Source organism: Tenebrio molitor, chromosome 3 (genome assembly GCF_963966145.1).
Source record: "Tenebrio molitor chromosome 3, icTenMoli1.1, whole genome shotgun sequence".
Classification (NCBI taxonomy): Eukaryota; Metazoa; Arthropoda; class Insecta; order Coleoptera; family Tenebrionidae; genus Tenebrio; species Tenebrio molitor.
In genome coordinates this window covers 20,134,039-20,161,321 of record NC_091048.1, presented here as the reverse complement: position 1 = coordinate 20,161,321, position 27,283 = coordinate 20,134,039, and the positions used below count along the sequence as shown (strand labels likewise).

At 36.3% G+C, this 27,283-nt stretch overlaps 1 protein-coding gene, 2 long non-coding RNA genes and 1 pseudogene across 3 annotated transcripts in view; 3 read left to right on the top strand and 1 right to left on the bottom strand.

Annotated features, from left to right (window-relative positions):
- Window positions 1–2,619: 2,619 nt before the first annotated feature.
- On the top strand, window positions 2,620–3,849 carry LOC138126453 (uncharacterized). Its single transcript, XR_011157827.1, has 2 exons — window positions 2,620–3,050; window positions 3,104–3,849. It is a non-coding gene; the product is annotated as an uncharacterized lncRNA (long non-coding RNA).
- A 1,077-nt stretch (window positions 3,850–4,926) lies between these two features.
- Window positions 4,927–5,667, top strand: LOC138126452 (uncharacterized). The gene is made up of 3 exons (XR_011157826.1): window positions 4,927–5,090; window positions 5,147–5,282; window positions 5,334–5,667. It is a non-coding gene; the product is annotated as an uncharacterized lncRNA (long non-coding RNA).
- A 382-nt stretch (window positions 5,668–6,049) lies between these two features.
- LOC138126454 (kynurenine aminotransferase-like) lies at window positions 6,050–7,608 on the bottom strand (annotated as a pseudogene).
- Window positions 7,609–18,975: 11,367 nt separating this feature from the next.
- LOC138126519 (receptor-type tyrosine-protein phosphatase C-like) overlaps window positions 18,976–27,283 on the top strand; it is a 54,949-nt gene continuing 46,641 nt past the window's right edge. Inside the window, exons 1-2 of the mRNA XM_069042276.1 lie at window positions 18,976–19,452; window positions 19,513–19,781. Of these exons, the coding sequence (XP_068898377.1) occupies window positions 19,293–19,452; window positions 19,513–19,781 (429 nt within the window). The 5' untranslated portion in view covers window positions 18,976–19,292. The remainder of the gene's footprint in view (window positions 19,453–19,512; window positions 19,782–27,283) is intronic.

Here is a 27,283-nt window from a genome sequence, read left to right as displayed (position 1 = left end):
TTAGACTTTTCTGTGTTCGGCTACTTGAAAAATGAAGTGTATAAACGACAAATGAATAATTTAAATCAGTTAATGGAAGAGATTACCAACTGTTGTCGTAACATCAATGAACAGATGTTACAAAATATTTTTGAAAATAAGAAAATGAGAGTAAGCAGATGTTTACAGCAAAATGGAGGACACTTCGAGCCATTTCTTTAATTTTCATTGCTACATTTTTTAATTAAGTCACTGATGTTATTTACCTTCTTCTTAAGTGTTCAATAAATACGTAATTTGTTGAGAGAGTTGAGATCTATCAATAATGCATTTCATTAATTTATTTTTATTTTGTAAGCGTTAATTTTGTCAAGCTAGGCAATAGGCAACCAGGAAAACCAATTTATTCGGGGTTGCATATCGTAGCTCAGACAAATATTATTCGATTTCTGGTGAAAGAGTCGGCAAACAATCAAAGCCGACTTGGATCCCACAATCATTTATAGACACTCTGTATACAGCGTGTCCCAGAATTGGCGCCATACCGATGAATAACAGAATCGTGATCACTAAAGAAATCCAAATCTGCAAAAAAATTGGTCAGGCTTTAAGGATTAGAGAGTTAGAGACTATTTAAGTTAACCAATGAGGACGTTTTTTTTTATAATTTTGTCAGTCATGTCATTTTCTAATGAAGAATATTTAGAAATGGCCATCCTCTATGGCCAATGTGACCGTAACGCAGCAGCCGCTGCTCGTGAGTATGCCATCTGTTTTCCAGATCGGCGTCATCCCGACAATCATGTCATATTAAGATTACTCAATCGAATTCGAGAAACGGGTAGTGTAATTCCAGTAAAAAAAGGTGTAGCTGGAGCTCCACGTCAGGCACGTGAAGTAGAAGTGGAAGAAGCAGTTCTTGAAGCTGTGGATGATGACCCAAGAAGAAGTGTTCGTGTAATTGCGCGTATGGTTGGTTCTTCGAAATCCACTACACATCGCATTATTCAAGAGCAGCAGTTACATCCTTATCATTATACGAGGGTTCAACACCTTCAAGAAGCAGACTATCCTAGAAGAATAAGATTTTGCCGATGGCTGTTGCAGCAAAATGATCTGAATCCAAACTTCGCTCGGAATATATTTTTTAACGATGAATGCTCATTTTCAAGAGAAGGGATGTTTAACGTTCACAACTGGCACTTCTGGGCGGATGAAAATCCAAATATTATTAGAGTTCGAGGTTTTCAAGAAAAATTTAGTATTAATGTGTGGGCTGGAATAATTGATGACTGCTTGGTAATAACTTTAGTGTTTCACTTTTAATCAAGGTTTCTAATGTTTGTATTTTTTAGATAGGACCTTTTCGTCTTCCTCGACGTCTAAATGGTGAAAATTATTCAGATTTTCTTGAAAACAATCTTCTGGAATTATTAGAAGACATCGATTTAAACTTGAGGAGACAAATGTGGTTTCAGCATGACGGTGCCCCTCCCCACAATTCAAGGTTAACTCAGCAAGTGCTGAATACATGGTATCCGCATAGATGGATCGGTCGAGGAGGTCCTGTAGCTTGGCCTCCAAGATCTCCAGATCTCACGCCATTGGATTTTTTTCTGTGGAATCAATTTAAAGACTACATCTACCGTGAGCCAGTGGACACTTTGGAAGAATTGGAAAACAGACTGCAGGAGTCTATTGCGACTCTGACACCTGTAATGTTAAGAAATGTTCAAAATAACTTGCTGCGACGAGCAGCTCTGTGTATTGAAGTGGGTGGAAGGCAGTTTGAACATCTTATGTGAAATTGTTATTGAAAACCATGGTTTCTAATAAAGGTTTTTGTAGTTTTTTTTTCCGTGATCATGGAATTTCTTTAAAATAACCATCTATCTTATGACATTTAGAAACGTATTGTCAAAAAAAAATCATTCAAACTTCATTAATACTTGGATTTAGATTTTTTACATGGCTCACTTTCAACGTCCTTAAGTTCAATTTGAAAAATTGTCTCCTCATTGGTCAATTTTAATAGCATCTAACTCTTAAACCGTTCTAGTCTGGACCTTTCTTTTTACAAAAATGAGTTTCTTAAACGATTCTGTATCTGCCATACAAGGGTATGGCGCTAATTCTGGGACACGCTGTATTATGTTATGAGGAGCAAAAATGAAGTTTTATGTGCTGCGGCTGGTAGATTGGCTGCCGAACGCAGTGAGGCAGACAAACCAGCCAAAGCACATAAAACCATTTTTGCTCCGAATATCACATACTATTTTTTCTTCTAACCTTCATAACAAATTATTTAAGACATGTTAAGAAACCAGGTAGGAATTTCAAATGATTTAGCTAGTTTACTTTACTGCCGCTCATCAGCGGAGATAATAACTTCACGGACGCCCTCAGCGGAGATAATAACTTTATTTGCCGCTCGTCAGCTCGTTAGATGCCATGACAATGAAGTGACACTTTAGCATTATCAATGCAGCAGGATAATGTCATAATTTACGGACGTTTGAAGAAAAACATGATTTTGATGTCGCACTTTTTTCGTCTGATATGACATGACATTACATGACAGTTCGCTCAATTTAACCTTAACAATTTTTTTTGGATTTAATTTTATTAGTATGGAATAATAGTTATTTATGCATTAAGAGCATAATTTTGCATTTTGCTGCTCGCATTGTCATATTGATGCCAGAGGCGCTAGCCGAGGGCATTAAGACGATAAGAGCAGCAAAATGCAATTTATGCTCGTAATGCATACAAAATTTTATGCGCTGCCCTCAAAAATTGAAAAAACCAACACAAAAATTTCCTTGGTATTAATTTAAACAAAGTAGCCAAAGATTGATAATTTTTCCAAACTACCGTAACTACGAAATTTTGTAAACAAGTGGCAGACATTTGCTTTTGTGTGCAAAAGATTTTTCAATTTAGCTGAAAATGGTAAGAAGACTATATGACAATGTGATACTTACAAACCTAAAAAGTCAAAAGTCCTTTCAAAAAGCGAAATTGACAAATTTATTACGGAAGCACCAGATGATACGTATTTAATGATCAAGGTAAATTACTTTGTTGCTTTTATATTTCAATAGTTAATTTGTAATTATTCTAGGTTGCTGTAATCGTAGGAATTGCCGGTGCTTGCAGATCGCAAGAGTTGTGCTTTTTAACAACAAAAGAAATTGAGGATTTGGGCTCTGCGATACTGATAAGACTAACTGAAACGAAAACAAAAGTATCAAGACGGTTTACTATAATACAAAATGAGCAAAATTTCTTAGAACTTTTCCGCAAGTACTTTGTTTTGCGGCCTCCACATACTAAACATAATCGATTCTTCATTTTTTACAAAAATGGGAAATGTTCCACGCAACCCGTAGGCAGAAATACGTTTGGAAACATTCCATCAAAAGTAGCAACATATTTGAACCTTCCCGACCCCAAATCTTATACCGGACATTGTTTGCGTCGCAGTTCCGCTACTTTACTTGCAGATTCTGGTGGACAATGGACATATTACAGACTTAAAACGTCACGGAGGTTGGCGTTCTGGTACAATCGCAGAAGGATATATAGAAGATAATATTCAAAACAAGCTCAAGATAGCCGAAAAAATTCAAGGGAAACGTCAACATGAAAAAACAGTAGTCCCATCAACATCCAGTGCTTTTTCAAATGACTACACTGAAGAACCGGAGGATAAGAAAAGTAAAGGAGTTTCCATTCTTCAGACAAATGCGGAGTTGAACATTCAAAATCGACAGAATCAAATATTTTCAGAAAAAATCAATTTACCTTCGATTGTAATTAATAGTTGTAACAATGCTAAAGTAGAAGTAAATTTTTCGTTTAATTAAATTGTTACTTTATTAAGAAATACGCAATTTCATGTAATAGAATTTTCTTTAGAGCATAAAAATTACGCCAATGCTTTAGAGCAATAAATTACCCTTTTATGCACTCTAATGAGGTAAATAAAACGGCCAAAATTGCTTGGCAGCGCATAAAATATTTTATGAATCGCGTAAATTACAAGGTCAGTAACGACCTCGGGCAACGTTACTTCCCCTCGGGCCCTAAAGGGACCCTCAGGATAGTACTCGTTGCCCTCTGTCGTTATGACCTATGTAATTCCCTTGATGCATAAATAACTATTATGTCTTACTAGTAATTTTGCATCCTGGAAATAATTATTATTGATGATACAGTTTACCGTTACAGTTTGTCGTTTATTACAAAGTAGTTTATGAATTTGGTATTTAGTGAAGTTCTTAAACTATGAAGAAACAAAAGCAATTTTTGTTTAAAACGAAAAGTGTGCAAAAATCAGCGATTAGAAGGAAACTAGTAAAATTCCAGAAGAAATTCTAAAATCAGCTGCGAGAGCAACAGAAAATCTGTTGATGCAGAAGCTAAAGGAGCATACGAAGAAGAATATTGGAAGTTGGAGGAGTTCGAGCGTTGCAGAGGGGTTCTTGGAAGACAGTAGTTCATCGAAAAACAAAGTAGTGAAATTTATAGCCGGAGAACCTTCCACATCTACTACCAGATCGTTAAATTTAACTGGAGGAAATCTTAGTGTTACTGCTACTGTTAATGTTAGCCATTCTTAATGCCATAGTTTATCGAAGTTCTTAACATCACATAATACATCGGGTGTTCATTTAAATTTCTCGAAGCAGTTATTTAAATATAACCCCACTTTTTGCGTTATTTGTGTTTTTACTGAGCAGACTGCCGAGTGGTGCGTTCACAATCGACCCTTCAACGCCACCTTTGAGCAGAAATTTAAATGAACACGCGATATTAGTAAGACATAAAATATCAAATTATATGTTATTTCAATTATTTTCCAAACGCTTTAATAAATTGAAATGGAGATGCATTTCTAGTTGAAATGAAAATTCGTTATTAATCAGTATAAAATTGACTAATATTTATATGTACTTACTAATTTTTAGATAGATCAGCTGCATTATAAGTTATAACTTATGGGAAATAGATAATGATCTAAGTCTAACATCGCGTACATGTAAGGAATTTATGAACCATTTACTGAAAATCCCTCATCATGTAGCCCCAGTTGTAGTTCATAGCAAGTAGTTTTTTCGAACAAATTCATTAATGTATAATTTATACAAAAAATATTTTGCAGAAACGGAGCAGGTCGATGTGGAACCATTGTATTATGTGATGCTGTACTAAGAGCACTTCCAGTCACGGATAAAATTGACTTGTACAGATTTACCGTAAAGTTGAGAAATGTTCGAGCAAATATGGTGTCCGACTTGGTGAGAATTTAGCACAACAAGTTTCACTGTCATGACTACGTTGTTTTACAGGAGCAATATAAACTGGCTCACTTAATAGTAAGAGATATGGTGTCGTAAATATTGCAGATTTGTGGAACAAAAAGATGTATTTTGAATAGATTTTACTTTTAAAGTAAAATTTTGTAACTGATTAACAATAAGTATTAGCACTGATTTGATGATAATACATACTTACTAATAAAATAACGTGTTAAAAAAATTGTGGTCAAATGAGCTGCTGCTTGCTTTTGTTTTCGTTAAGGTATGGTGTAGCTTCATCAGCTGCCAAATATTTAGTCAAACAGGAAGTGTAGACGTTATAGAAGTGGAACACCATCAATACGACTTTCAGGAACCTTTGGAAGAGTTGGGAAAATAAAATAAAATAAATTAAAAACTTCCGTTCATCATTTATCACAACAAATGACAGAATAATCAAAATGTGGTTGTATCTGAAGAATTTGTCAACTTACAAGATGACCTGCGTTTGTAAAGAGCAAACCGCGGCTTGCTTGACCACTAATTTAAAACTAGAGTTAAGAAAACCCCATCAAAATACGTAATTTTTTAGTTAGTAGTGTCCAAGAGAAGTATACTTAAATGTTGCTTTCTATGATAAGTTAGTTAATTGTATGTATTAATGTTCATATAACTATTCATAACTTTTGTACCTACTTTTTGACTATTAATACATACTTATTATTTAAAAGATCTACAAAATATTGCACATCATAAAATGTACAAGCTTCATTTGTTGTGTTTAATTGTGTATATACAAACATCATTTATTTCTTTCAGTTGTCCATTTTTTCAGTATTTCGGCTGCTTTCTGCAAGTTCTCGTCTTTTTTAAAAAAACAATATCGGACAAAATTTTCACCCAAATACTTATGTTCTTGGCTAAAAAATGCACTTGGGGGAATTGCACCCAATCCCACATTTTTAATCATTCATTTGGTAAAACGGTAGTCCTTGAATTTGTCTTTCTCGGAACTGAGAGCTACTTGAGATTCTAAAGGAGTCCAGTCAGCAATCATAAAGTATCCGCCTTCAGGAATCAATGGTTCCATACCAGCGTCACACAAAATCTTTGCCATGTAGTTTCTTTTAACTATAAGCTCTTTAGATGTTGACTTAAATACACAATTTTTTTGGTTCAAAGTGGTCATCGCTTTCTCGAAAGCGATGGCTGCGGCTTCTTGTATGGGTGCGACGCCCGTGTAGATGCAATTCTGGTGGACCATCTGCAGATTGACCATCAGGTTTGCAGGATCATAAGCCCAACCCATTTTCCATCCAGTAACACCGAACGTTTTTCCAATGGAACCAACTGTGATTGTTCTTTCCCACATGCCGGGCAAGGTGGCCATCCTGATGTGTTCATTTGGTTCGTAGACTATCCACTCGTACACTTCATCAACAATGCATAGAACATTCCATTTCTTACACAAATCCGCTACGTGTGCCAGTTCCTCTTTTCTATAAACTTTCCCGAAAGGATTGTGGGGAGTGTTCACGATTATAATTTTTGTTTTAGAATTAAAAAGGCACTCTAACTCTTTCTTGTCCAAAACCCAGTCTGTCGAGGAGTCTTTGTTCGCTCTTCTCAACGGTATGAATCTCGATATACCACCAGCGTACCTCACCATGGGTTCGTAACAATCAAAATACGGTTCAATGATAATAACTTCATCGCCAAAATCTATATGTCCGTTTATTATCGAAAAGAGGGCTTCGTAGCCTCCAATTGTGACGAGGACCTCAGTGTCAGGATTAATTTGACGATCAATTAGTTTAGAATATAATTTAGCAATAGCGGTAACCGTACGCGGATGACCAAATCCTCTTGTATATTGATGAATTATCACTGTTGGCAACTTCTGCCAATGCGGCGACGACGAGTTTTTGTGAACAATAATCTGGGAATCCGTGTCCTAAATTTAAAGATTTGTATTTTAAAAACAATTCAAGATACTCCACCCAGATGCTCTGTTCACTTCCTGCGTATCTTGATGGTAATTTGAACTTGTCGTCAATGTCTGATGATGCGTTCACAAGTGACAAACGAATGTTTCGAGTGCACTGTTTGATAGAATAATTTAGAAACGAACGTAAAAAGTCCTTGAGTAGTAGGTTTCTTACAACCATCCAAGCGATATTTCACAGCAATTTGCAAATAAATACCATTTAGTTTAATTATAATATTTACGTGATGAACAGTTGTCATTTAACTGACATTCAACAGATGCACATTATACTCGTAGAGGTATTTTCAAATTTGGTGGCGGAAAGAAAAGACTGAGAAATGTCACAAAATTGTATTGTCAGTGTCAAATTTCTCAGAGACGTTCGTGATATCGTGATTTCGACAAAAATGCAGCATATTGGCAATAAGAAAGTTATTCACGGTCAAACTAGAGAAATAATTTGTAATACGTTTGATTATATGAGAATAACTTTTCCTTGTGAACCAGTGACAAAAATTAAAGAACGGGTTTCCGAATGTACAAAAGTTTCCCTCAGAAGCGTCGAGCGAATTTTAAAACAACGTAAAGATTCAGCTGAGAGAAATAATGGAATTCCTATTTTGAATTCACCACCAAAAAGACACCGAAAATGTACGGTCACTAATTTGGAAGAGTATGAGTTAGGTGATTTTCGAAATTTTGTTTATAATTTTCATATTACTGAAAAATGTCGAGTAACTATGGAGCACTTAAATCTAAAGTTAAAAAATGACTATGGATGGAAAGGTAGTACGTCGTCCCTAAGAAGAGTTTTAATGAAAATTGGATTTAAATGGGCCAAGACTCCCGATAACAGAAAAATTCTGGTCGAAACTAGTGAAATAAGGTTACTAAGGTTCAAGTACTTAGACAAAATTAAGGAATACCGACGTGAAGGAAGGCCTATTGTCTATTTGGACGAAACCTACATCAATGCAGGACATACTATCACAAAATGTTGGACCGATGGATCTGCACAGGGTCTGCTAGCACCAATTTCTAAAGGAAGAAGACTGATTATTGTTCATGCTGGCGGAGAAATGGGTTTCGTGCCAAATGCCTTGTTAATTTTTAAGTCGGGATGTAAAAGTAAAAGTTCAGACTACCATGATGATATGAATGCAGAGAATTATGAAAGGTGGCTTAAAGAGAAGTTGATACCAAATTTGCCCCAAAACAGCGTGGTAGTAACAGATAATGCATCTTATCACAATGTACAATTAAACCGTGCTCCTACGTCCGTGTCCAGAAAGTTAGAAATGAAAGAGTGGCTAATGCAGAAAAATATACCCTTTGACGAAAATAGTTATAAGATTCAATTATATGATATTATCAAGAGACACAAAAAGCGGCATATAATATATAAATTTGATGTATTGTTAGAGAGACATGGTCATAATATACTGAGGTTACCTCCGTATCATCCGGATCTTAATCCGATAGAGAAAATTTGGGCTTTGGTAAAAAACAGTGTGGCAAAAAAAAACGTAACTTTCAAACTGGATGACGCAAAAATTTTAGCGGAAAATGAATTTAGCGATACTAAGTTTAATACAATTTGGAAAAATGTTTGTAGTGGTGTTATTGCAAATGAAGATAACTATTTGTTAAATGAACATCGCCTAGAAGTAAGAGTTCCAGAAATTATCATAAACTTAGGTGCAGATAGTTCTAGTGACGAGAGTGACTGAATTTTTTTATTAAAAATATTTGTTGTGTAAAAAAAAAGAAACATAAAACTACTTTCCACATTTTATTAGTTCATGTCGACAACAATAATGTAATTAGTGATAATAATAATTATTAGAATTAATTTTTCAATCTATTTAACGAAAATTTAAATTTACCTAGACTCCTAGACATTCCTTTTTACGGCGCTTATGAGAAATTCGACACTGACAATACATTTTTGTGACATTTCTCAGTCTTTTGTTTCCGCCACCAAATTTGAAAATACCTCTATTACATTCACTTTTGACTCAAATTGTTTTATGTTACAAATAATCTATAAATGAGAATGATCAGAAATATACAAATCTTTTAAACAACCAGGTACTCGGAGCAGTCAGCAACGATTTTTAGTTTGTGGCTTTTTCCTACATACCTAGAGTGAATTTTTTTATCAATGAACCATAGGGATTTACTAATGTAAACTTTATTTCGTGTTAATAGCTTTTCTACTGCTAATTTCAAAATAACTGCAAGAAATTTTTAATAACACGTTCAAATTTTAAATGCGAGTTTGCGTATTTTCAAGGGAATTAAAAATGACAGGCGTTGGCAGTCGTAGCCAACAGATATCATTAAATTCCCTATATTTAGTAAAATTTTATTATTACAAACCTAAATCAACAGGTCCTGGTTCTTTGATTAAAAAGCAGACTATACAACTTTTGAGTGATATAATAAAATGAGAACAAAAAAACACGACGAATTACGACCTAAATGACTGTCAAAAGTTTTCTTTCATAACCCCACTTTTTTCTGACGCTTGCAAACACACTAAAAACAAAAGTTGGCGACGTTATCGGTTGTATTTTCGAGGTAGAATGCAGTGTGGGTGGATTTTTGATTTTGAAACAGATTATAATAAATAACATTTAAAAAAAAACTATCAGATCTTATAAAAAATTAAGTAAGCTAACAGTGTGCAAAAAATAATTTTGAAATTAGAAGTAGAAACACCATTAACGAGAAATAAAGTTTATACCATGTAAATCCCTATGGTTCATTGATAAAAAAAATCAGCGTATAAAATTCAAAAATCAAAAAACCACCAACGTCGCATTTTCCTCGATAATTACTATCGGCAACGCTGTCTAGTGTACAATTTGTTGAGACTTGTAATTTTGAGGTTAAATGTTCATTAAGTGTCTTGTTTTTCTGGGCATGTTTAAATATAAATAATAAGAATCAATAAATAAGTGAAACGTGCTGCTAATAAAACAATCGTGAACGGCATATACAGGGTGATTGACGAAAAACCTTTGATGCTGTATCTTGCTTATTTTTTATCCGATTTGAATAAATGACACATCAAATGAAATAATTTTGAAAACACTTCAATACCAACTAAATAAAAAAAATATATTGCGTTCAGTTTTTGACAGATGAACATTACCTTCTTTTTTTCAAATAGCACTGTTTTTTTTTATTCAGTATTGTAGAGATTTGTCTTCTGAATATAAAAATGCAAAGAACTATACCCATTCATTAAACAAAAGTCAAGAAATTAAAGAGTAAATGTACAAAATTTAAAAATCAAGTGACCAAAATAAACAAGAGAGAAGTTTGTTCTAAATGCTCGAAATGACTAACTAAGCTCTGAATATTCATTTGTAGGTAGGTTGCAGTGTCTGCAACAGCATTGAGGAAATTTTGAGCAACCAGAATAGATTTTGTATTGCTTACAAATTTGATTACTTGATTTTTGATTTTCAATTTTTTTCAATTAAAATACATTTTTTATTTTTTCTTTTAATGTACGAATATTCAGAAGAAGGTTCTTTATAAGAACGAATAAAAAAATATATAGAGTGTAATTTGAAAAAAAAAAGTTGGCTATCGTCTGTCAAAAAATAGATGTCGAAAAAAATATCGAATAGGATAATAATGAAGTGTTTTTCGAACTATTTCATTTAATGTGTCATTTATTCAAATCGCATACAAAATAAGTAAGATACAACGTCAAAGGTTTTTCGTCAGTCACCCTGTATAATATACTATTTTTGGCTCTGTAATTATGTTTTGTAAATAGTGACATGCAGGTAAACACCGTTCACATTGAATTGAACATTGCTAAATTGCATTATGTTGGTTAGCTGCATATCACTATACCGGGTGATTCAGATTGGTATTCGCGCCCCAATATCTTTTTTATTTTAAGAAAAAAGTATAGCAAACCATATATACCGGGTGGGGCATCGTATACGCGCACGCGAGAAATCGCGACTTCTATTAAATAAAATTGGCGAAATTTTATATACCTACCTGACTAATTATTGATAAGGTTTATTTGAGAATTTTTTAAATTTTTTTTGTTAATGAATGAGGCCGTAACAGTTTTATTCGTTTTCTGAAATTAACTGTTAATTTACCTATAAAGTTTTTACACTAAATGAATCTGTATCTGCTAGCCCATCAAACCCTGGTGGCAGAATTACAAATTTTGACTTGGTTAGCTAAATAATTCGCTTTTTTATTTAAACGTAAACCAGACGGGTGATTTACGGCACAAGGGTATAATTTCCCAACAAAGGTATAGCCGACCGTTTTAAACCTTTTTGCCATAAAATTGACAGTTTCCGTTGTCACCTAAATTTACGATAGCACAAGTAGCAGGTCATAAATAAAAATGATTTTGAAAGTTGAAATGTAAAACTGCGTTTAATTCAAAATCTAATTGGTATTTTTTTCCGTAGATTTCATAAATAATTATAGGAAGTGAATCTGGGTAGATTAGTATAAAAATCAGAATTTGACTTTTTGGTTGAAATTTACATTTTAATTTTTTTTGGCTTTGTTTGTAAGTGAAAAATTATCAAAAAATTATGAAATGTACCTTACCAATAGCCAGGTAAGTCTGAAAAATTTCGACAATTTTATTTAATTAGAAGTCGCGATTTCTTGCGTGCGCGTATACGATGCCCCACCTGGTATTTGTAAATCGCTTATGAAACTACAATAGGTGACGTTGTCAAATCTTCTCTACGATGACATATGTCAAAGTTAAGACAGTCAACTTTTTTTTTTAAATGGTACATTATACATTTCTTAGTCTATTCTTGTAAAGCTTTTTTTTCTACATTTGAATGTGTAAAAAAAGTTGACACTTGCAATAGGAAAAAATCGAGAAAAAAAAAAATGATTTAATTTATTCGAAAGTGTTATTTTCTAAAAAGAGCTAGTTAGCCATGGAGACAATTGAATTTTGACATTAATAGCGTCAATTATTAACGTACCTACATTTAAATAAATAGCTATGTTATAACCTACATTTAAATAAATAACTATGATATAACATCTGGCTTCGAAACCTAACTTCTTCCTGACTATACCGCTTTGAATGCATACACGATGAAAATATGTATTTGAATTTTGATAGTGCATGAATGACATGATGAGTCTTGGGAATCGTATTCGAATTATTCGAATATTTGAATAGGTGACTATGTAAAATTCGAATAAGTGTAAATTCTAATATTCGAATAAAGTAAGTTCAGGATGGATCGGGTATTTCACTGTCAAATAGTTTTATTTTTTGGTTATGTAATTCTTAAAATAGTGCGATGCAGGGAACCAACATAACGCGAATTTAGCATAGTAAATTCAGTATGGATTTGGTATTTCGTCCGAGTATCAGTTTTCTGGCCGAGGCACACCCGAGGCTTGAAAACAAACAAGGTCAAATCATTTTATTTTTTGGCTACGTGGTTGTCTTGTAAATACTGACATGCAGGGAACCAACATAATGCGAATTTACAAATGTTTGGCTTACTAGTTCTTTTTAGAAAATAACGCTTTCGAATAAATTAAATCATATTTTATTATTTTTCTCGATTTTTTTCTGATGTAAGTGTTAATTTTTTTTCATATTCAAATGTAGAAAAAAAAGCTTTACAAGAATAGGCAAGAAATGTATAGTGTACTATTTAAAAAAAAAAGTTGACTGGCTTAACTTTGACATATGTCATCGTAGAGAAGATTTGACAACGTCACCTATTGTAGTTTCATAAGCGATTTACAAATACCAGGTGGGGCATCGTATACGCGCACGCAAGAAATCGCGACTTCTAATTACCTGGCTATTGGTAAGGTACATTTCATAATTTTTTGATAATTTTTCACTTACAAACAAAGCCAACACGACACGAGAAAGAAAAAATCGGTGTGACAGTGAATTATTTTATCCAATATTAAGTACTCCTAATAAAATTAGGTCTTTACGGCGTATACACGTATAGAAGGTGAAAATCTAGAAAATGGATGATACAATTATGAACAATTGCTTCCCAATACCTGTAATGTATGTATAATTATTGTTTAATAGATTTTTATTTATTTTCTTTGACATTTACTTGACATTTTTAAACCGCTAGAGCAATTAAAATTTTATTCGATTATTCATTAAACTAGTATCTAAGTATTTAAACATGACTTTATAAGGCAAAATTGGATAAATTAAATTATTTGACCTTGAAATTGTCAACTCAACGTGAACAACGTTTAGTTTATTTAACGAGTTCGTGCGTAAATTGGGCTCTTTATGGCATTAGCGGGCCAGTTTAAAACGTGAGTGAAACGAGCGTTTTAAAGGCCTGCGATTTTTGAATAAAAATTCATTAAAACAATTTCTTGATAAAAAAAGAATATTCAAAAAATACAAATTACACCAAAACGGCTAGAAATAGACATACACAATGTTAATAAAACTGGGCTTAAAATTAAATTTAACATTTATATCTAGGATCAGAAATGGTAGTTGTTATTTAAAAAAAATTGGGATGGAGCCGAGTCGAAGACCCGGCCTAGTAACTTACCCGACATCAATTTTAAAAACCAATCTGAATTGACCCGAGATACCTACCTTGTCCGTGTTATAAATCGTCTTCTAATTCTCGCAAATAGTAAATATCATTTCCAACATAAAAACACATGCCCTTTCAACTGGTAATCAAATTTCCATGCCACCTCATTATTTTTTCGAGCAACCCCCACCCTCTTCCACCCCTCGTACTCGGATTGACACCAAACTCTAGTCGGTGGTCACTATTACAGAGTTACTTCCAATGGCAAGATTCGAGATTATTTTGTTAAAAGTTTCAGCAGTTATTGCCGTCGATCTATGAAGACGTAAATAACGTTATCTAATCCCGTGGGATAAATGGCACTTATCCCACTCATTTGAGTGGAATAAGGAACTTCATTACCGGACGCATTTCATTACTCCACTCAGTGGGATAAGTGAGCTTCATTACCCCACTCAGTGGGATAAGGAAGTCATTATTCCACTGAGTGGTGTAATGAAACTGGCGGAAATAAATAAGATTTACCTTTTTTTTTAATTCGGGGCGGTCTTAGATAAAATTTTGTACATAACACGTGGGCTAAAGCATATTACAGGAAACTCGTGTGATTACAGATGAACTCGGGCTAACGCCCTCGTTATCTGCAATCTTCACACTCGAATCCTGTAATATTGCTTTTATCCCACTAATTGTGTAAATAACTATTATAAGTCCGCCACATTGGAAAAATCCGCAAATGGTAAACATCGTTTCCGACATAAAGACACATCCCTTTCAAACGGTAAAATCAAATTTCCATGTTTCCTTATTATTTTTTCGGCCTAGCCCCATCCTCTTCCACTCCACCCCCCGTGGTCCGATTGACACCAACAGCTTTTCAACTCGAAAGACCACGGGTAAGTTTGTGTTGGTCAAATTTGAAAGCAATCAGTCAAAGCGTTTTTGAGTAATCGTGGGAGAACGAAAAGTGGGACTGACAGACGCACAGACGCACAGACAGACATCATTCTAAAAACTTCATAAACGTGTTCAGGGGACCTCAAAGATCTGATGAAATTAGCAATTCGAAATTTTGAACCGATCACAATAACTTACCCACCTTTGGTTGGGTAAGTTAAAAATGAAGTTTTCAACATTTTTTATTTATCAATTTTGAAAAATTGCAGTAGGCGTATGAAACATAAAAAAGATGGCGGCGCAAAAGATCGGCCAAACCTTTAGGTACCTATTCAACAAAAAAAAAAACAATTATTTATTTTCAATGGTTCAGAAGTGATCATTTTTTTAATGAATCCCTGCAACCCCGCTTTTTTGCGAAAAAGATGACATACGAGTAGGTCAAAAACGATGACAGATAAGTGTTGACAAAAGGACCTCCTAAACTCAAAATTTAACGTAGAATCGAAATTTGAAATCAAAATGGGACCTTTCCATTTAAAAAAACAAAGATGGCGTCAATTTCCGATATTTCCGGAAGTGTCACCATTTTGAAAGTATTTTATTTGAACTTGGAGCAGTCGATTATAGTCGGCTACCAATTTTTGATATTTAATTTTGGGAAGTCAAACAAGAACTGACTACGTGAATCACCCTGTGTATTTGTACAGGGTATTTCACGAGTGATAATGAGCCCGACGGAATTTGACATTTTGTAATTTTAAAAAATGAAAATTGGGTAAAGCTCAATAGAAAAACTAGCAAAACCCGGTTACATTAAAGTGAGTCATGTTTAACACAAAGGTACAGGCTATAACAAGGAAAAGAAGGTTATACAAATCCTGACAAAGATCAACTAAGCAGACCTAAAAAGGACAATTTTGCTATGTATCAAACCCAAATTGAATATTTTTATATCTACACCTTTTTCAAGTGTAATTCAGAAACGGTAAGATATATTTCAGAAAACGTGAATTATAATTCGGATTAGTAAATTGTATTTCAGAGAGCGTAAATTGTAATTCAGAATAGTTAATTGTATTTCAGAACGCGTTATAAGTATGTAATTCAGATTAATGAAATGAATTTCAGATAGTCTTAATTGTAATTCAGATTAGGAACTTGTATTTCAGAAAGCATACATTGTTATTCAGAGTCCGTCATTTGTAATTCAGAATTCGTTACTTTATTGATGTAAAAATGATATTCTCAAAATAGGTAGGTACTTCTATGTAAAAACAAAGTTTGTTATTCTGTTGGTAATGTATGTTTGCAATAATTATTAAACAGAAAAGTTTGACAGAAAGTGTTCAATATTTTTTATGATGAATTTAAATAGTTATTTTTATATTAAGTGCGCGAAGAGAGTGTTTTTGTGCATGAAAAGGTCTTTTATGCCGAGACGAAGGTCGAGGCAGTATAAGCCTTTGAAATTTTTGAAGGAACTCTGAAGTTTCAATGCAGTGACCATGTTGCTAGGTAACTAATAAAAAACAGTGCGTGAAATGAAAAACAGAAATAGTCGTATGCGAGAAATTGCATTTCACACACTGTTTTGTATGGTTTCTATGGTTTCTTACTAACAATGCAAAAAAAAAATACACGTTAGAAAATGACCCACTTCAGGCACAGATAACTATGCGTGAATTTCAATTTTTGGAATCAATTATAGAAAAAGACAATTATGCAATTTGTCGAGTATCAATGGCAAGAAATGCAGTGATTCGATTGCTGCCATGTAGACACCGGTTACACAGAAAATGTGCTGAACGCTTACAGAATGGTCCAGAAGTGTTTTGTCCAATTTGTAGAGTTATTTCGAATGAAAGTGAGCCTATTGAAAGACAACGTTATAAGAAACATATGTGCCAAGATCGAGAAAGGATTGTAGCATGTGCCAACAAAGGCGAAGATTGGGTAGCTCTGGCGGTAGCATTAGATGTAAAATATAAGACAGCATTTCAATGGGTGCATTCAGGACGTGACTTTATGTTACACAAAGGAGGCATTAAACCAAAAATTCTAACTGATGAACAGATTGATGTAATGATCTCATGGGTAGAAGAAGAGTGCAGCGTCACATTAAAGCAGCTACAACAGAAAATTTTGCAAATTTTCCGAAATATGGTATCGGTAACCACAGTGGGAAATTATTTGGAAGGAAGGGTTTTCACTATAAAACAAACACATTGTGAACCAGCCGCCATTAACATAGAAGAAAACAAACGGAAACGCAGAATATGTTCAGGCTTTGAACCATTACATATGTAGAGAAAGGCAAACAAATTGTTTGGATCCATGAAACGAATTTTAATTTGTTTTGCCGCCGAACAAGAGGGCGTGCTCATATTGGGTTGAGAGCAATACAGCAGCTTTCAGCGGCAAGAGGTCCCAATGTACATCAAATTGTAGCAATTTCGACAGCAGGAATTGTAACAATGGAGCGGCGTAGAGGGTCATTCACCGCAAATTTGGCCAATGCTTGGGCAACATCATTCCTACAACACTGGCAAGAAATGGGAAATCAGTTAGCAGATTTGGTGATAGTTTGTGATAACGCTCGGTGCCATTCGAGACTTGAAGCAGTTACCAATGGAGCTACCGCAACACTGTTAAGGTTGGGACCTCACCAATGTTAAATCCTATTGAGTATATTTGGCCTAAAGTTAAGTGTTACACGAAAACTCATCTTCGTGTTCCCCAAGTAGTGGCACCTGGGGTTATAGAACAAAGATTGGTTTACTTGGAGGAAATTATTGATGCAGCAAAAGATACTATTACCGGGGAGATTGTGCTCGTGCAGCGCAGCACACCACCATACATCATGCTGTCGCTTTAGCAAGGGATGACATATTAGTAGGCCGTTAAATATGATTGTATTCTGTTAATTTTGTAAAGAATTGTTATATTGAATAAAAATACAACCTATACATACAGGGTCTTTTCGAAGTTGAGGCGTTCCTTGTAACACGAGATGCTATACATTATTCTTAAGAATTTTAGCCTAAATCTTCTTAGTAAAATGTTTGTATTAGCGGAGATAATTAATTGTATATTTTTATTGTTTTCTAAAATTTTGAGTCCGGTCCTGTTTATTTCTCCGCTGTACCAAAGACTATATAGTTACTCTTTGGCTGTACTATGTAGATTAATAACTGACGTGGTCCAGGATCGTGTCTTTCTGGAAATCGCTCTGCGTACTCTCTGGACGCTGCAGCTGCATTCTGATAACGTGATAGTGGTGATAACATTGCCCATAGATTAGCAACATATTTGTGAGCTCATTATTTCCGTAATGATAAAGCCATTCCGACAATTAAATGACAACTATGACAGTATTTTTGATTAACGTCCATGCTCATTTGATTTTTTTGTGTCAATTCTAATTTCTAACAAATCAGCGCAAATTTGAGCAGGACCGGTTTCAAAATTTTCAAAAAAATTAACTTATTGCATCTTCATTGCCATACACATTTTACTAAGGTGATTTTGGCTAAAAGTCTTTAGAACAACGCATACTATCAGATGTTATGAGAAACGCCTCAACTTCGAAAACACCCTGTATAGGTACATACATGGTTGTTTGAGACAAGAATATGTACAAGTAAGTTGCTGATCTGAATTACAATTGATACTTTCTGAATTACAATTAACGCTTTCTGAAATTGAATTAACTATTCTGAATTACAAACAACGCTTTCTGAAATTGAATTTACTATTCTGAATTACAATTAACACTTTCTGAAATACAATTGACAAATCTGAATTACAATTTATGTTTTCTGAAATCAAATTAACTAATCTGAATTACATGTGATGTTTTCTGAAATACAATTGAAAAAGGTGTACCTAGTGTTATTTTTAAATAAAATGTAGGTACCTTACAAATTTGCGGTTTGATAATAATAATTTTATCAAATGAACCGCAACAGAGGAATTAATAAATGATATACAGTTTGTACAGAAAGTAATTGTGAATTTTGTAGCGAAATTTTTAGTGGGATAATGTTTTAAGAAATCTATCGGGCAATTCTCATATTGCAGTCAAAATAGATAAAAGAAATTCAGAATCTTCAGATTTATTATATTTATATTCGAGTATAGGTTGAACAAATTTCTGAATAATCTTTCTATTTATGTTGATAACGCATGTTTCAAATGACTCATCATTGGAAAGATAACGATTAAAGTGAGTACATTTTTATAGTAACTTCCAGTTTTAATGTAGAACATTGGTGTTTACAGCGTGTCTCACAAGTGAATCTGTAAACCGTAAATATGTGTGTCCAAAAAAAAGTTCCAAATGTGTAACTACATAAATATTATAAAACAAGATGCAATAAAAGCTTTCTCTTGTGCCAGATGTTTTTGGGTGTTATCATATCCTTATTTGCAGAATAATGTTTAATCCGTAGTATTTGAGGTTCTTGATAAATGGTAAATTTATATTATCTTATATCTGAGATAACACATAAGATAAAACATAAAATTAAATAAACCGTTTAGAAATTTATAATCACTATGACAAATTGTAAGACGTTTAATAATGTACCATTTATTCTTCTATTTTCTACTTTTGCTGTGTGTGAAAATAGTAGTTCTACTAAGTACTGTGTAGTGGATGGTGACAGTCCTGGAATATTTTTTAATGACGGTTCGGGAAAAGATGGTACTTACGTTGGTAAATTTGTGTTACTACAGTTTTCTACCCACTCTTGCTACTGCTAATTATATGTTCCAGGTAATTCATCATCCTATTTAGATAATTCTACGATTACCCTTCTCTTAACAGAGAAAGTCGAAGAGACGAATGTTTGGAAAGTTATTAATTCCGCAGAATACAATCATCACATAAACGATATTGTTATAGACGAACGATGGGAAATATTTAAGAACAATCATGATTTTCACACAGAGTTTGACGAGATTCTTAGGAATGGAAGCTTATCTTATTGGAATATGAATTTTAGTCAGAGACACAATGGGACAAAAGATGGAACACAAGGTCAGGTACAAAAATATGTATTCCTTGAGCTAGAAAACTACAAAAAAATTAAGTTGCAAGATCATGTATTCTATTTTATAATTATGCGAGCAAATTTCTTCAATGACTAATTTGTCATTAATGCAAAATTTTGTTAATTTATTTTGCACTGCTGCTACTGCTACCTTAAAAAACTAAATAAAACTATGAACACCCTACATGATTTATATCGGATATGTCAAAAAGGACGGACAGGCGTTTTAATACCATAGCATAATAATAATAATAATAATAATAATGGAGGTGGGATACGTAATAAAATAAGTTTATTATACATATTTTTTTTTATAATAATAATAATAATTGTCGGGGCGTAGAGCCACCCCCCTCCTTTCAGAACCGAGAACCACCCCTGCGTGGGTGAAGAGAGAGATTTGAGACGACAGTACCGAGATGGACTCAGGGTAGAACAGTCAGAGTCACAAGTCAGAAGTCATTCTTACCCAACATCTCGAGTACGGTCGTACGGTCCAAAGAATTGTATAAATGTAAATAAAGGTTTTACACAAAGCGATACGGTGTGTCAGTTCACGCGCGCCTACAGTCAAACCAGTGAAGCCTCCATTAGGCTGAGCAAACCCAGGAGCCCCATTTGGTTCCGAGCAATTCCTGGAGCCCCCATTAGGCCCCAAACATTGGTCCTTCGAGCCGGATCGTATCGACATCGAGGAAGCCACAGCGACAGAGGCAAAGGTAGAGTGCATGCCTTTTTTATCTGTTGATTAGTGTGTACATTTCCTAAAAACATGGCTAACGAGCAAGAATTGAAATCACTTAGAATACGTCGCGGTACGATCAAGAGCGCCGTCACGCGTGTATCTAACTTCGTAAGGGATTTCGGCGACGGTAACATTTTTCAGCTAAAGACACGTCTCGTGAATTTACGGGAGGCGTTCAAAGAATTTGACGCGGTTCAATTACAAATCGAAGTACTCGACGAAACGGCCTTACAAGGCAACGAGCGCGCCGATTTTGAGAACGCGTACTACAACATTGAATCGACCATTTTAGAGAAAATAGAAACCGCCACCGTTAATGAAGCCGCGACTATCGCTAACGCGACGGGCTTCACCCCATCGGTATCAAGCCATGGTACCGGTAACAGCAATGTTAGATTGCCCATACTAGAATTACCCACATTCAGTGGTAATTATTGGGATTGGTTGTCATTTCGCGACACATTCACGGCGTTGATACATGATAGCAATCTGTACACGAGTATCGAGAAATTCCACTACCTTAGAAGTTGCTTAAAAGACGAAGCCCTTAAGGCAATAGAATCAATTGCGGTTTCAGAGGCAAACTATAGGGTAGCATGGGAAACACTAATCACTCGATTTGAAAACAAACGCCTCATAATACAAGAACACGCGTACGCCATAATAAACCTGCCTCCGCTGGTGAAAAACTCGTATCAGTCGCTGAGAAAATTAGTTGACGATTTCAACATCAACCTCGCAGCGTTGACGAATCTAGGGCAACCCACGGAACATTGGTCGGGTTTATTAGTACCTATCATAAGTCAGAAAATGGACTTTTTCACAAAGCGCGAATGGGAAGCTCAATTGGGTCCGGATCCACCGACTGTTGAGACGTTAAAATCCTTTTTGCAGAAAAAATGCGTAACTTTGGAATCGCTCAGCGTCGCAGAGCAACAGAGCGCAAAAACCAACAACGCGACGCCCAAATCAAATAACAAGACCTCCGCGAACCATTTCAGCAAGGACAGGACGCTGTGCAACGCTAGCACAAACAAACAAATACAGTGCTACATGTGCAAAGAGGCGCACGGACTGTACCAATGTCCTCAATTTTTGAATTTAGTTATCGCGCAGCGGGTCACACAGGTCAAAGAATGGAAGGTCTGCGAAAACTGCTTCCGAAAAGGCCACGAAGCCTCACAATGCAAATCGCGAGCATGTCGGTACTGCAAGGAGAAACATAATTCTCTTTTGCATGTAGAAAATAACGTGCAGACTTCAGTTGTTACTTACTCATCAGTCGGAAAAGCCAAACAAAATCTACTCGCAACGGCGGAGATTTTAATTCGCGATAGTCAGGGCAACTGGCAGCGATGCCGTGGGCTATTAGACCCAGGCTCCCAGTCTAACTTCATCAGTGAGGAAACGGTCAAAAGGTTAGGGATCGGAACGAAGCCGGTTAACTGGCCGATAACGACGGTAGAAGGGTTGCAGGGTTGTGCACGGCAGTTAGCGCAAATTCATTTCAAATCGCTACATAACCCATTCAATGCTCACATCGATTGTTTGGTGTTAAATAAAATTACGGAAGAATTACCGTTATCTTCCTTTGAGTTCGAGTCACGGCAAATTCCGGGTAACATAAATCTGGCGGACCCAGAATTCAATGTGTCCAGAAAAGTAGACGTTTTATTGGGGTCCAGTATTTTCTGGCGTGTTTTAAGTGTCGGCCAAATCAAGGCAACTCGAAACAACCCACATCTGCAAGAAACAATCCTGGGGTGGGTTGTTGGGGGCGATATGGTTGCAGGTCGTAAACCATCTTACGGGACTCTTTGTAACGTGTCATTGAACTCCATCAATAAACAACTTTCCAAATTTTGGGACGTGGACGAATATCCAACGAACAAAAGAGTCGTAATTGTAAAAAAGGAGGACATCGAGTGCGAAACCCATTTCAAAAACACGTGTTCTCGAAATGCTGAGGGTAGATTTACGGTCGAAATACCATTCAAGCTAAATGGCCCCAATATCGGCGTCTCAAAAGAGATGGCCATAAAACGTTTTTTATCATTGGAAAATAAGTTCCGAAAAGACCCAGCGTTGAAGCGTGATTACACGGAATTTATTAAGGAGTACATCCGACTCAATCATATGGAGCTAGTACCACCAACCCAAATGAACGTTAACGAGCGGGTGTTTCTTCCGCATCACGCGGTCACGAAGGAAACGAGCACCACCACAAAGCTGAGGGTAGTTTTCGACGCCTACGCGAAAACGACCACAGGTGTTAGTCTAAATGACGCGGTTATGGTCGGTCCAAAACTACAAAACGACTTGTTTGATATCATCATTCGGTTTCGGACGCACCAGTACGTTTTCACGGCGGATATCAACAAGATGTACCGGCAGATAATTGTCGCGGATCAACATCGGAAATATCAAACCATTTTGTGGAGAGAAAGTCCAGATATACCGATTCGAGAATATCAACTGGCGACGGTTACTTACGGGTTAAATTGCGCACCTTTTCTCGCGATACGTTGCTTACAACAACTCGCAGAAGAAGAAAAAGATAAATACCCTGCAGCTTACCCGGCCCTATTAAACGATTTCTTTATGGACGACGCATTAACCGGCGCTAACAGCATAGAAGAAACCAATCAAATACGCGAACAACTAACAAGGTTATTAGCGAGCGGCGGATTCGAACTTAGGAAATTCGCGGCGAACCACGACCAACTTCTGCCGGACCTAAATAACGCTGATTCGCATTTAATAAACTTTGATAAAAACGGCGACACAAAAATTTTAGGGTTATGGTGGAATTGTCGTGACGATAACCTAAGATACGAAGTCAAAAGCGAAAATCCTCAATCAATATTTACCAAGCGCAAGGTTTTGTCGGCGATTGTAAAAATTTACGACCCCTTACAATTAATCGGTCCGGTCATCGTAAAAGCAAAGCTCATTATGCAAGAGTTATGGAAACGGGAAATCGGTTGGGACGAAGAACTACCTGAGGACCTCAAAACCAGCTGGACCATAATTCTGAATCAATTACACTTGCTAAACCAAATCAGAATACCGAGGAAAGTCATTGAAAGTTATCCGTATAAGTCACTCGAAATTCACGGGTTTTCAGATGCATCCCAAGTTGCATATGGATGCTGCGTATATGTAAGGGTAATTGATGCAAACGGAAAAATATCCGTAAAATTGTTATGTGCGAAGTCGCGGGTAGCACCGTTAAAAACTATTTCCATACCGCGTTTGGAATTAGCCGCAGCTGTCCTATTAGCAAGGTTAATATCAAACATACAAGATATAATAAAAATCAAAGCTGATACGGTTCACTACTGGACAGATTCTACGATAGTACTCGCGTGGCTGACAGGATCTCCCGGTAGTTTTAAAACCTTTGTTGCGAATAGAGTGAGCGAAATTCTAAATCTGTCGAACATACAAAATTGGAAGCACGTAAACTCGGCGGATAACCCAGCAGACATCATATCGCGCGGAGTCTATCCCTCCGAATTATTGATAAATAATTTATGGTTCACGGGACCGCACTGGCTGTCGCAAAACCCAGATGGTTGGCCCTCACAGACGGCACAACAAATCACGGACGAAGTACCGGAATTACGACAGGTAGTAACCTTTACGGTCACCGGGACGGATGATAGTCACCCAAATCTTTGGGTTATCAATCAATTTTCCACATTTCGGAAACTACGACGGATAATAGCTTTATGTCTTCGATTTGCCGATCTTTGCAAAAGGAGAATAACAAAAAACGGTTATAATCATCCATCGACAGCGGAACTGCAAAACGCGGAAGAGAAAATAATACTTCTGGTGCAAAAGGCGAATTTCGAACACGAAATACGGGACCTAAAAGCAGGTAGACAGGTAAACTCGAAGAGTAAATTAAAACTGTTAAACCCATTCATTGACAATTCGGGGATGATAAGAGTGGGAGGACGATTGTCCAATTCACAATACCCACACGACAAAAAATATCCCATTGTTTTGCCAAAGGGTCACGTAACCCGACTGATACTTGAAAACACACATCGCGATCAACTACATGCTGGACCAACGGCCACACTAGCGGCGGTACGCGAAAAATTCTGGCCGTTAGATGGCCGCAGTGAAATTCGGAAAGTCGTGCACAGGTGCATCCCATGTTTCAGAACAAAACCGCACGACAATAACCCGATTATGGGCAATCTACCATCGCACCGAGTTAAAGCGAGCAGGCCGTTCACTAACTGTGGCGTTGATTTTGGCGGTCCCATATTCTTGAAAATCGGCGGGATTCGTAGTAAAAAAACTACCAAAGCTTACATATGTCTGTTCGTATGCTTTTCAACGAAGGCGATTCACTTAGAACTCGTCAGCGATTTGACCGCGGCGAATTTTTTGAACGGCCTAAAACGATTTATCGCGCGTAGAGGAATGGTAGCGAATATCTACTCCGACAACGCCACCAATTTTGTTGGAGCTCAACGGGACCTACGTGACGTGTTTTTGGCTGACGAATTCGGCAACATCGTGTTAAGACACCTAGCGGAGTTTAATATCAATTGGCATTTCATACCCGCCCGGTCACCTCATTTCGGAGGTCTTTGGGAAGCCGGAATTAAAGCAGTAAAGGGGCATATCAAACGCGTAATTGGCCAAACCTCGTTAACATATGAGGAAATGTACACATTGTTGACAGGTATTGAAGCTTGCCTCAATTCGCGACCCTTGTGCCCGCTGACTGAAGATCCGAGCGATTTAAACGTCTTAACACCCGGACACTTCCTGATTGGCACGGCGATGACATCCCCACTGGAGCATCAAATCGTCGACGTTCCCCAGAACCGCTTGACGCGATGGCAGCACCTAGAGCAGATGAGACAGCACTTCTGGAACCGCTGGTCCAAGGAGTACGTCGGCCAGCTGCAAGAGCGGCCAAAATGGCAGAAGGGCAATTCCAGCGCAGCAATCAAAGAAGGCGATCTGGTAGTTCTGAAGGAGGTCACACCCCCGCTCACCTGGAAACTTGGTCGCGTCACAGCCGTCCACCCAGGCGCCGACGACATCATCCGCGTGGCCACGGTGAAGACGGACTCAGGCACCACGAAACGAGCCGTCAGAAATCTGTGCGTACTCCCCATCGACGATTAGTGCAGTGGTGATATGTTTCATGGGCAATTTTGTGCAGTGAAGTGGCGCAATTTTTATCAGAAAAGACTGTCATTACTCATTAGTTAAGGATAATTAATCAATTGAATTAATTTAAGGTCACATATTAGGTTTTTTGAAATTTGTATTCGTAAAATGATAAAATGTAGATACGTAGTTCGTAGTTATGAATATTTTGTAATTTAATAGCTCGTATAATCTTGTTCATTGAAACGATTGTTTCAATCGGGGGCAGGATGTCGGGGCGTAGAGCCACCCCCCTCCTTTCAGAACCGAGAACCACCCCTGCGTGGGTGAAGAGAGAGATTTGAGACGACAGTACCGAGATGGACTCAGGGTAGAACAGTCAGAGTCACAAGTCAGAAGTCATTCTTACCCAACATCTCGAGTACGGTCGTACGGTCCAAAGAATTGTATAAATGTAAATAAAGGTTTTACACAAAGCGATACGGTGTGTCAGTTCACGCGCGCCTACAGTCAAACCAGTGAAGCCTCCATTAGGCTGAGCAAACCCAGGAGCCCCATTTGGTTCCGAGCAATTCCTGGAGCCCCCATTAGGCCCCAAACAATAATAATAATATTAATAAGTTTATTCGTGCGAAGATACAGCGTATTTGCACACGTCAGACAACTAGATTTAACTAGAAGAGAATTCACCTAAAAAAATTAAACTAAAAGAGCAAAAAAGAAAGCAAAGAAAAATTATTGATTAACTACAAGACTTTGTGCACCCATATCATGTAAAATCAGTGAATTTATTCTCTAAAAACTCTTCAAACGAATAAGATGATTTTTCTATAAGATATGATTTGATTTTACTCAACAGCATCTTTTCATTAATGGTTTTTGTTATTTTTGTCGGAAGTTTGTTAAAAAATTTTATGCAAAAATAATTTATACCATCCTTGGATTTAGATAGTCTTATTGGTTTAAAGCTAATGGCTTCGGCTCGGGTGTGGTAGTCATGAAATGCACCAAGAGTAGGGTAGGAATCAAGATTTTTCATAATATGTTCTAATCTAGACACTTGGAGATGTATAGACAGGGTAGAGTAAGAATATTGAGTTTGTGAAAATATTCGTGGCAGTCATCCTTGTACCCTAATTTTGCAATTTTTCTAATGGCTCTTCTCTGCAACCTAAACAGTCTATGCCGCGAAGGTGAATGACCCCATGCCAAAATGGCATACTGTAGATGACTCTGAATTAAAGCGTAATAAGCAATTTTTAAATACTGTTGGGATAAGACATCGCTCAAGTTACGTAAGAGATACAAATTTTTAGATATCCTTGTGGCCACCTCATCACCATGCTTATTCCAATTTAGCTGTTTATCTATAAAAACCCCCAAGAATTTTGTAAAATTAGAAAAAGTTTCTGCAGTGGCATAGTTTTTTAGGTGCAAATTATAGAGATCTTTTTTTCTTTATTTAGAGTTAATTTGTTTGATATGAACCAGTTTTCAGCTAGTGTAAGAAGATTCTTTTGATTAGTCAACAGTTCGGTTAAAGATTTGGCCTTATTACTAACAGTCGTATCGTCGGCATACATTGTGACATTTTTATTTGATAA